This window comes from Denticeps clupeoides, unplaced genomic scaffold (assembly GCF_900700375.1).
Source record: "Denticeps clupeoides unplaced genomic scaffold, fDenClu1.1, whole genome shotgun sequence".
Classification (NCBI taxonomy): Eukaryota; Metazoa; Chordata; class Actinopteri; order Clupeiformes; family Denticipitidae; genus Denticeps; species Denticeps clupeoides.
In genome coordinates, this window is record NW_021630103.1 from 52,684 (window position 1) to 63,873 (window position 11,190).

General features: G+C 44.9%; 1 protein-coding gene across 1 annotated transcript; it reads right to left on the reverse strand.

The window, feature by feature from the left end:
* LOC114783581 (BRCA2-interacting transcriptional repressor EMSY-like) lies at positions 1-11,190 on the reverse strand. Its single transcript, XM_028969081.1, has 21 exons — positions 10,989-11,190; positions 10,176-10,224; positions 9,958-10,071; positions 9,751-9,850; positions 9,590-9,664; positions 9,310-9,485; positions 8,960-9,115; positions 8,384-8,640; positions 8,064-8,298; positions 7,763-7,984; positions 7,536-7,685; positions 6,859-7,032; positions 6,638-6,774; positions 6,060-6,236; positions 5,787-5,979; positions 5,476-5,640; positions 5,073-5,222; positions 3,628-3,770; positions 3,007-3,534; positions 1,910-2,284; positions 1-830 (listed from the first exon to the last, which is right to left on the reverse strand). The coding sequence occupies exons 3-21, from the start codon at positions 10,061-10,063 to the stop codon at positions 633-635; spliced, it is 3,717 nt and encodes a 1,238-aa protein (XP_028824914.1). The 5' UTR covers positions 10,064-10,071; positions 10,176-10,224; positions 10,989-11,190; the 3' UTR covers positions 1-632.

Consider the following 11,190-nt stretch of genomic DNA (forward strand, 5'->3'; position numbering starts at 1 on the left):
TACTCAACGTAGATAGAGTTAAACAATAGTAGCTGTTCCACGGCCTGGGTTACAGATCCTTTAAAACGAGAGATGTTGGGGGTGGGTAGGCAGGGGGTTTGGGGGGGGGGGGGGGGTAACTTTTAGTTTTTTAACATTAGTTCATCTAAACAAAAAAACAATTGCGTGAGTGAGCATAATTACAGCAAAAATATCCATCGTCAACGTTGTCTACGTCAAATGAAATTTAAGTAGCCTTACCACTTAACATCCTATGGCACTTCAGCATGAATCGAAAGTCTTCTTAAATAAATGGATGAGCGACGTGGACACTAATGAGAAGCCACCACAAAAAGTGTATTTTCGTTTTTTCCTTATGAACACTGCTTTTCTAAAAGGCAATAAAGTACAAAAAGATATTTAACATGTTTTCACCTCTTTTCTAAATGCCTCTGAAGTTAAGTTTCCTGTTTCGTCTCTTCAGGATCCTTTCTGTTCAGCAGCTCCTTCCCTTCACAAAATGCAATTGTGAAGCTCTTCTGACCATGTGACATCACAAAGGCTCCAAGTGTCATAAAAGCTTAAAAAAATAACCAACCGTGTGTCAATGTTCTACAGAAGTGGGAATAAGGTCTTTGTGAACGTAGAGCCGCTCACTGCGACTGGTCAGCGCAGCCTTCCATCGGGCTGGCAGCCGCTCCCTCGTCGTTGCTGCTGTCCACCTCCGGCTCCATCATGCTCTCGTCATCTAGACGCTGGCTGGTGTAGTCAGTGATTTCCAGGAAGCCGCTGGGTTCCACCACAACGTTCGACTGACTTGAGTCGGGCATTATGGAGTACTGTGGGATAACCTGGAGAAAGAGGACCCAATTTTTTATATTATGCATCCAAAATCTGCATCACTTGACTTTTAATTCAATACCAGTGTTTGATTATTTATCCCCTATTGTGAATTTATTTTATTTTTTAAATCGGTCTCTTGGTCCCCTAATACCGTATCTGAAGTCTCTTTCTGAGATTCAGCCTTGGTGCAGAATTACAGCCACTTTGATCAAGTCCCACAATTAGATTTCTCAGGATACACCATTTTGGTGTCTGTAGCTTTAAATGCTAATGAGGAGGAGACGGGCGAAATGAAGAGAGCAGCCTATAGAAATTGAGTGGGCATTCACAGAAATTAGGTCATCATCAACATCCACCAACAACAATGTTTGCTGCAGACAGGAAGTCGTGTCAACATTTTTTTTCAGAAAATAAATTATCAGTTGTTACAGGGACAGTTTCCCTAAAGACACTCAGGGTAAAGTGTCTTGCTCAGGGACACAATGGTAATAAGTGGGGTTTGAACCTGGGTCTTTTAGTTCATAGGTCAGTGTGTTAACCACTAGGCTACTACCACTCTTACCACCACTGGTTCTAAAAAAATACATTTGTGTTCATTTTTATAACCAATCACAGAGCACATTTGGAAGCCGTGATTATCACTGGAGATTTTTTTAGGGGAGGGGTAGGAAATTCTCTGGGAGGAAAAAGCATGAGAAAGGGGAGGTAATCTTTCCCCTTAAGACATCATAAGGGGACAAATTCCAGATCTGACCGTCTGAGCTGCCGCTCTCTGAACAGTGAAGCAGAATGGCTAAAACACTCTTTACACCTATCGCCATTTCTAGCCACTGCAGGACCATAGACAGGCTAGGGGAACTCCTATTAATGGCTGGTGTAGTCATAATAGTCATGACAGGGGACCTTTAACAATTGTATAAATGTTGTGTACTCTAGTGTTTTGATGAATAGTGTGAGCGTGAAAGGTGGTGTGCTGTGTTTTTTTGTATGTATATTATGGCATCTACAAAAGCCAAACTAGGGCAAGATTGTTTATAAAAAAAATATGAACACCAGGTTCTGAAGTGGGTCTGAGGGTCACTGGTACCTCTATGACATCCACATCTTTGCTCTTCTGGGCGGTGAGGCTCTGTATGCGGCTAAACTGGCCATGCTGCTGTTTGGGGTGGTGGAGGGCCGACCCTGAGCTGCTAATGAGTGACGAGGCGGCGGTGGAGCTGAAGGAGCCACAGTCACTGGACGAGTCCACCACCATGGGCTCTGCGCTGGGGTCAATCTCCGCCTCCATCATGGAGATCTTGAGGATGTCGGACACAGAGGATTTCTCTGGGTTCATGCCAGAGCTGGACTCAGGGAGGAGTTTGGCTGCTGCCTCGGCGCTGCTGGAGACAGGGGGTGACTGGTGGCTGCCGAAAGTGATTTTTGTCACAGTGGCTCCTTGAGTGATGATGGGCTGCTGAACCTGTTAGGGCAAATAAAAAAATGACTTTTGGTGGCATTAAAATTGCCACTATGCACTTGCATGCCTCCAACAACATTCTACTACATGCGTTGTTGCCGTCTCATATAATAACTGTACATGGAGTGTTGAAATCGTTGCATTATTGATGCATTGCGATGGAGACGTGACGGTTGGTGGACGGTTGAACATCATAATGAATCAATTATTGAGGCATTAATAATCATAATCAAATGAAGTTTCACCCCTCTAAACTGTACTGGTATTGAGTGCCCTGCTTAGTGTCCCAGTGCACTGATGCAGCTACGTCCAGTTAAATACTACTACAGTAAATCTAAAACGAGGTCAAGAAAATCAGCTGAAATCATGGATTAAGCAAAAAAATATCTGACAAATGTATTATTTATTTTTTTGTAAACCGAAAACTCAACCAAAACCGTGGGTTGCGCATTAATGAGTCAGAGGTCAAAGTTCAACAATATTCTGCAGATGCTTGTGGAGTGTCGCTAAAACGATGAGATGTGTTTGGCCTGTGAGGGTCTGTAGTGGACTCAGTTGTCACGGTGACTGAAAACTTTAATCCGTGTGAAATGAGTATAAATAATTGAATAATCGTGACCTTGGAGTGGCAAAATCTAAATCTTTTCATCCTTCAGTGAAAATTTCATTGAGGAGCCAAATTTTCGAGTTCAAGTGAATGCGGGGGGCATCATAAATGCACTAACCTGGCCAGACGAGGTCTTATCCGAAACCACGGGGTGGTGTGCCTGCAGGGGTGGTGGCTGGGAGAGCTGAGTGTGGATGTTGGGCCTGTTGTGTGAGGTGGGTGCCTGCTGCAGCTTGGGCAGCTGGGGGGTGTGGGGAGCTTTCACAGACAGGACCTGGACCACAGGCTGCCCACCCGAGGCCAGGGGTGGCTTCTCCTTCACAGAAGCGCTCGGCTGTGTGGAGGCTTTGGGTGGTGGATGCTCATGAGGTACAGGAGCTCTCTTGACTGAGGATGGAGAAGAGGTGGAAGGCGAGGAGGAGGGTGGAGGTTTGATTTGCTGAGGCTGTGTGGAGTGAGGAGTGGGTCGGCTTGGCTCTGGCTGGGCTGCCTGGGAGCTTCCCTGCTGAGACGGAGGCTGGGAAGATGGCTGTGACGACCTGTAAAACAGCCCTGTCTGGGGATCTAGAGTGTCACCCTCCAGCTCCCCTTCCTCCACAACCTGCTCCTCGGTCTGTTTGTTGTGCATCACGGCGGTTCCTCCAACCTGCAGAAGAAAAGAGATCCTAATGAGCTTGGTGTCGGGCAACAGAAAACAAGGGCTGGTCACCAGCAGAGAGCTCTCTGGGGAATTTCTCACCTGTGGTGGCACTAGACGAGTGACTGTCACAATGGAGGACGTTGGGCCGGTGGTTTGGCACGAAACCACCTGTGGTTGGCTGGAGGACAGAGTTACTTCGCTGACCACAGTGCCAACTGAAGGACTGCCTGTGGAGGTCTTGCCTGCAGTAGAGGAAGAGAAAAAAAATGCAATATTTTACTGTTGGAAATCATTAATATTAGTCATTGTCCAAACGCTCAGCCTCTAAAACTGTATGAAATAAGAATTAAAAATGTCGAGACTGGATACATACTTGCTGATTGGCTTTAAAGATTATGAACAATCCTTTTATTTATTTTTAAAGTTAGCTGTTTATCATGTTGTATTCTCATCCGCACCAATAAAAGGTTTATATTGAAAAACTCTCAGTTTACTACAGACCTACATAGCATCTATTGGACAAAATGATTGAAACACACAAGTTAAAAGACACATACATTTTTGCTTCTAGGGTTAATGATGCTCAATGCTGCAGTAAATGTACATTTACACTGTTTAAATTGATTATTTAGAAAAATGCCAATTCCCAAAACATTGCTTGTACCCATTTGTTTACATGGTGACACTTTTTCTGTTTCTTTATGACAAGTCCAAAAACACATTTAATAAACATTTCTAGAAAATGCAAGTTCCTATAATTGAAAACAGAACTAATATATACTAATATATATATATAAATATGCTTTTATATATATTTTATATATATATATATATGTGTGTGTGTGTGTGTGTGTGTGTGTGTGTGTGTGTGTGTGTGTATAAAAATACCTTATGAACTGGAAAATAATAGGTACTTTTTCATAATACCAGATGGCAGAAAATTAAGAAAAAGAAACTGAAGGCAGTAATCTAGACCGAAAGGATAATTTTAGAACATATGAAACATTATTAATGTTTCATATGAAACACTATTAATACATAACAACATGTATACATAGCCTTGCATAACATTAACACAGCCAAAATATGTGCTTACATATGTTTATTTCAGGACATAAACAGCCCTAGCCAAGTATATCGGTTGACATGGATTTGTAAGGGCACACACTGCTCCCCGGACGCCTGTCACGTCTGCTCACTAAGGGTGATGGTTAAAAGCACAGGACACATTTCGTTGTGTGCACCGTGTGCTGTGCTTCACAATGACAATCACTTCACTTTCACTATTAACAATATTATTTAAATTGCATGCACTCTGTTCTTTCCAGCAGGGTTGGCACAAAGGAGGAAAACGAAAACGAAAATAAAATAAAAAAAAAAAGAAAAACCCTACAAGATTACATGTTATCAAATGACACCAGCCTCCTAAGTCATGTGGGCTGACTCCTGGTGGAAAGCCCACCTAAATCCCTGCTGTTCATGCTAACAGTTCCATAACACACAAATTGCTGGTACCTAACCCAGGAGAAAAGGAGGGCTCATACCGGCTGATGGGTGGTCCGGCAAGGCTTCTGACTCCCCCTGTCCTGGGGGCTCAGGGGACTGCCTTTTGTCCTGGGCCATCTGAATGGGGACAGCCATCTGGCTCAAGTCAATTGTGTGCTGACGGGGTTTGGGCTCCACCTTCTCTTTGACTGTATTAAAGACAAGGCTTTTATTAAAGAAAAATCTACAAATGAAAGGGGAATAGCAGGGAAAGCCCCGTACTTCCTGGTGCGAAATAAAGCTCCACAGCTGATCAGTATGATGTAACGTAGTGTTGACACACACAAACAAACTCACACACACACACACACACACACACACACACACACACACACACACGTAATAGAGGCAAAGGTTACTACAATCAAACATTTTAATCTGCAGAGGAAAACTAAACTGTACCTGTTGTCTGCTGCAACTCCAGCAGAGCTTTGATTGTGGAAGTGGCAGACTGGGACTCTCCTGACACGTCCTGGTAAATAATTGTGGGGCTTGTTTCCATAGCAACCTCATGCTCAGGCCATTCCTGGCCCCTGGATGCAATTACATGTACCACTGGCTGAAGCTCTGTAACATTAAAGATCCCCCCAAAATTGTTCTTAATAAATAATAATAATGGACCCTAAGTAAATTATAAGGTGAACAGGCCTGAGGAATAACTAATAACTGAACCAATAAATAGGTTGCTTAATAATGAGCCTGTGGTCAGCTACCGCTTTGCAGCGTTTCGGCAGATGGGGAACTGCTCTCCGTGGTAGAATCGTCTTTCAGCGCCCCCTCCTGGCCAGAGGCAAGGCCTGATTCTGCCGCTCGAGAAACCTGCTGCAGCGTCTCGCTCACCAGCTGCCGGGTCTGTTCACTCACTACGGCCGTCTGAAAAGTCATGGGCTTGGGCTTGATGAGAACCTGGAAGAAACACGGTGAGATGCTGATAAGCGCTCGATTCACCACTGTGTGTCTGATGAGGCGAAGGACGTCCAGCTTACTTGCGTCTTCCCCTGCTGTCCATACACTATTTTGGTAGGGATTATCTTGGTGGTGGTTGTAGGCTGTACCCCTGAGCCCATGCTTTTAGGCTGCGTGACAATCATTTTGGTTATGGGCCGAGAGGCTGTGATGATGGCTGGTTTTGCTCCAGGAACTGCCTGCAGCGTCTTCTCACCCTGTTCACAGGGATAGATTTAAAACAAATGACAAAAAAATAATTAACATGCTCTGCATGATGCGTACAGGAGTACTACTGTGTCAGGAAATTGTGACATGTTTTCATATGCATTTCTACTGTCAAGTGTTCAAAAAAATGAAGAAAAAATAAAGCTAAATAGATAAAATGAAAAAAATACAATGGTGAAGCATCATAAAAGTTAAAACCTCCACTGGTTAAATGTATGGCTGATATGTCAAAGCCAGTTGCAAAGCTGGAAATGGAATAAACAAAAACACCCAGACAGGGTTCAGTATAAAATTATACAGACTGTATAGACTTTATTACCATTCCCCTATACATGACATGTGTTGCTCATGCTGGATCTCATCTATTGCAGACATGGCGACATTTGCTCACCCCAGCATTTAACAGAGTTGTTACGACATTTTTCCCAGGCAGGCCTTGGATTGTAGTTCCTTTTCCTGTTGTCTTCTGGACCACTATGACGTTGGGCTTAGATGTCATAGGTATAGTGGTTATTTTTGTGGTGGTCCCTGAAATTGAGAATGGAGGGAGGAAAAAAGTGAAGTTCAAAATTCAGACAGAATTTCCATAATGGAAAAGCGTGATGGCCTTACCAGACACTATATTACTGCTGATTATTTTTCCCCCAAGTGTTGCCAGAGACTTGGGCACCACGGTGATGATGCTGCCACTGGTGGTCTTCACATAGGTTGCCCCACCTGCTGAAGTTGCCATTCGTGCTCCTACGGTAGGACTGACTGTAGGTCGGGAGTAGGTTGCCTGCGTGCCTTCAGGAAAAAGAATGAAATGATGCTATGATGTCTTCCAAATCTGTATTCATCTTGACCATCAAAACACATTGTGTACTCCAGTGAAATGTTTTAACCATTTCTCAATGGGAGATTAAGTATGATGAAATGCTAATGTACACAAATCTTAAGACTTAAATTTGCAAGTTTAAACTGCAAAATGAAGATAAGGCAATTGATTGAAAACTACATTTCATTAACTGACCAGGAGTTTAAAGGTCCCCTAACATTAATATGAGTTCCCTGTCTATGGTCCTGCAGTGGCTAGAAACAGTGATAGGTGTAGAGAGCTTTGGCCATTCTGCTTCATCGTTCAGAGAGAAACAAAAGACTTCAGATACAGTATTAGGGGACCAACAAGACCGATATAAAAGCAAAGATTTGGCTTTTGTGGCATCAAGCAGTCCTAAACAACTTTTTTGAGTGGTGCTGCTCACTAGTGTTTTGACATTTAACCCCAACTGAAACTGTGATCATCGCACCTGTGGGTGTTGTCACAAGCTTTGTGGTCATGATTGCTCCATTGCTACTGACGACCATGATGGGTGAGGTGCTGCTGCTGGGCAGCTGGGTGGAGGAAGGCTTTGGGAGGATCTTGCTGGGCTGCACCTGCTGGGTGATGATCTTCACTCCTGAAACGTGTTAAAGTTACATTTACTGCCCTGTACGGTGGGCCATGCAGGGACGGGGCGTGGCCGGCAATGCTCACCAGATTCCTGCTTTATCTGGATGGTGGGTTTGCTGCCGGGGGGCGTTGTCGAGGTCTGGCCAGACCCCACGGGAGAGGAGATGGGTGAGCTCAGTTGCAGCTGTTTGGGGGACTGCTGGTGCTGCTTGGGAAACTGGGCGATGATCTGAGTCGGGGAACCCACCAGGGTCTTCGGCGAGGGAAGCCTTGCTGAGGCCACTTTGACCGCAGCAGAGGTGGCACCTACACACACACACACAAACACACACACCTCTTCAGTGCTTTTAAACAGATTTAATGGCAAACTTACTAGCACACATACCCTGTGCTAATGTTGACATGACCACAGATGGCGTGGAGGACACCACAGAGGTCACAGCTACTGTGCTGGGGTTTGAAGAAAGGCTGGAGCTGGCTGGGATAACCACAGTCTGCTTCTGACTGGAGGACGACAGAATGGAGGTGGACACCAGCTTGGACATTGCTGCATAGTTGTGTGACTTTGACAGGATGTTGGGCACAAAGCTGGAGCTGGGAGACGTTGTCACAATAATCACCTAGAAGGGGGAAAAAAAAAACACAGACACTTTACTCCTGAAGAGCAAGGCGCATCTTCTCTCGCTGCATGAGCTATGAACTGACCTTCTGCGTCGGGGTGTTGGTGGTCTGGGTGGTGGGCTTGGTGAAGGTGATCTTGACCGGTGACATGTGCGGTGGAAGGGAGTTCGCGATGCTCTGCATGATGCTCATTTTAGGGCTGCCACTGACTGGGACAGTGATCGTTTTGGAGATGGGAGGGGCCACCTTGGGGACTTCTTTTAACAACACCGGTGACGAGCCCGAAGAGTTGGTGCGCCGACGCTTGCGGGGCTTTTCATCCTCCTCTGTGCAGCTCACACCTGACCAGGTTTACAGAGAAAATGACCATTAAGGGAAATACAATAAAGACAAAGGGCTGTATTTTCTACAAGAGTTATTAGGAGTGTTTAGAATGACGGAAAAAGGGAGGAATAAGGAAGCAGGTAGTGTGAGAGGCATTAGTGGGCTCTGTCCCTTTTCACATTTCATATAAAGAAATAAAAACATCATTCAAGGTGTCAAGAGATGATTGCACAGCAATAAAAATTGCCGGGGGGGGGGTAGTGAGTTCACCCTCTCCAGGATAGAGACAACCAGGAATATGGCAGATGAGAAAAAGTTTAAAGGAGTTCCACTCACTCTTTACATAAACTGTGCTGCCACTGGGGAGCACCACCACATTGGAGGCAGGGCTGGCTGGCCGGGGAGACTTGAGAGCTGCAGCTGCACTTCCGCTTGGTGCAGTGGCGCTAGTGGGTGTGGATGTAGTGCTTGTGTAGGAGTAGCAAACAACCACTGCAAGCAATGAACGAAATCAAAGTTTTAGCATTCACACAATTTAAATACATCATGTACAGGAGGGGCTCTCCAGCTTTAGACACAAATTTCTTATCCTTTAAGTGCTCCACACACATTCAGGCCATGCATTCGTATTCGGTTACACTACCATGTCAGGAAGTCAGATATTTTCACTTGCGTGAATTAGTTACCTTCCTTGTTGCCCGTCTCCGCAGGCAGGAGAAGGGATGAGTTCTGGTGAGCTGTTGCATTGGCTACAGTGTTGGCAGTGACAGTGAATGCCGTCTGCGGAACCAACCTGGGCATGAGAGGGACAAGTCTCCGCCCTTCAATGGACCACTCAGAAGAACTATTTGGTCCAGACATACTACAAAGAGGTAAAAGAACAGAACAGACAACAAACATATAAGAAATCTACCCTTTCCCTATAACATTTTCCCATATATAAAATTAAAAGACGCTATAACTCACTGATGTGCGATGGTCGTAAGGCGTTCATCATTGACAGCCCTGCGGACTTCAGCACGGTGGCGCTCTGTTGAGATGCTAAATGTGGAAGCAAGGTGATGTGATGTGTCATATCAGCATATGCATTCTCTTATACCATTTACACCATTTATCACGACCTGTACCTGAGAACTTTTGTGAGCTCCCCAAGAAGATCTTTCTTATCCTTTGTGAGATCTCCTTGTGCCCTGAGAGCACTAATGACACCTGCATATGCCTCCAACTCTGCAGACAGAGAGATCAACTGAATTTCTCATGAACACCTAGCTCCTTCAATCCAGCATGGCAACAGACTGAAATGTGAACTGGTGTTGCCAATATGGATATTTTACCAAGCTTGCGGAGGATTCTTTTACACTCATCTCTTCCAAGGTCAAGGAGGGTGGGCCACACTACAGGCATAGTGCCGACCAGCTCGGGTTTCTCCTGCTGGATCATCAACTTGTCTGAGAACACAGAAAATGCAAATAAACAGCTTGCTCTCTTTAAACCAGAACTTGGTGGGCAGATGGAATTGGAAGTTTTGAACAAGAGCTTCTGCGTCGCTCACCTCTCAGAGGGCGCTGCTGCTCAGCGAGGTGGTAAGAAACTGCTTCAGGCTTCAAAAGAGAAACGACCAGTTAAAAACTTCCACTTTATAGGGGAGCACAGAGGTCGCGAGGGCAACCGAATTAGAACTACAGTCACGAATGGCTATTCCTGCAATTCAGATATTGAAATTACAACTACAAGTAAACCATATCACCTCCACAAAATGAACACGACCTGCGTGGAAAGAATGAATTGCGACGCTGCAACCACGTCTCAGTAGCTCCCTTGTTTACAGGGCCGAGATCAAGACAACCGATGGTTCGTAAGGCACAGTACAGTGCTTTAAATTAGGTTCGGTTTTCTTTATTTGGAGTGGAGTGCACCTTGCACGAACCATTTCACACGTTCAAGAACTTTAAAAGGCAGATTGAGACGTCCAGAAAGTAGACAAGTGTATGTGCGTTTGACCGCTTAATAAAAAATCTAATAGGCTCTTGTGCAGACACCTTCCTGCCCACCATGCAGGTTCGTTGATGGATCTTACGATGTAAACTCATTCTCAGGATGCACATCGTGAGTCTCCATCTAAGAGGTTAAATGCTGTGGCTTTTCTCTCACGAAACGACTGCATCAGTCGAACCGGGGGCTAGGTAGCATGTTGTGAAAAATCCCCGCCGCGTCCTAGTTATAGAGCACAGTCACAAACGTCTTCAAATTTGCCCACAAGAATAAAATATATCAGGTCTAAGCAGAACATTGTCTGTAAACACTGACATTCAAATGCAGAAGAATGCTAGTCAGCTAATCAGTAGGCTAGGTAGGTTTATCTTACAGGTCACTGAAGTTCCGTTGTCACAACAGCTCCAAACCGTAATATCCAGATGTAACAACATTGTAGTCCATTAATGTGTTCCTGCGGGTAGCTGTATTTAAACCGATTAGGTCATGTTAGCCATTTTATTGGGCATCATCTTCTATTTCTTCTACAATTCCGCCATGATCAATGAACGCCAAAACATTCGGGCCTGAGTCAA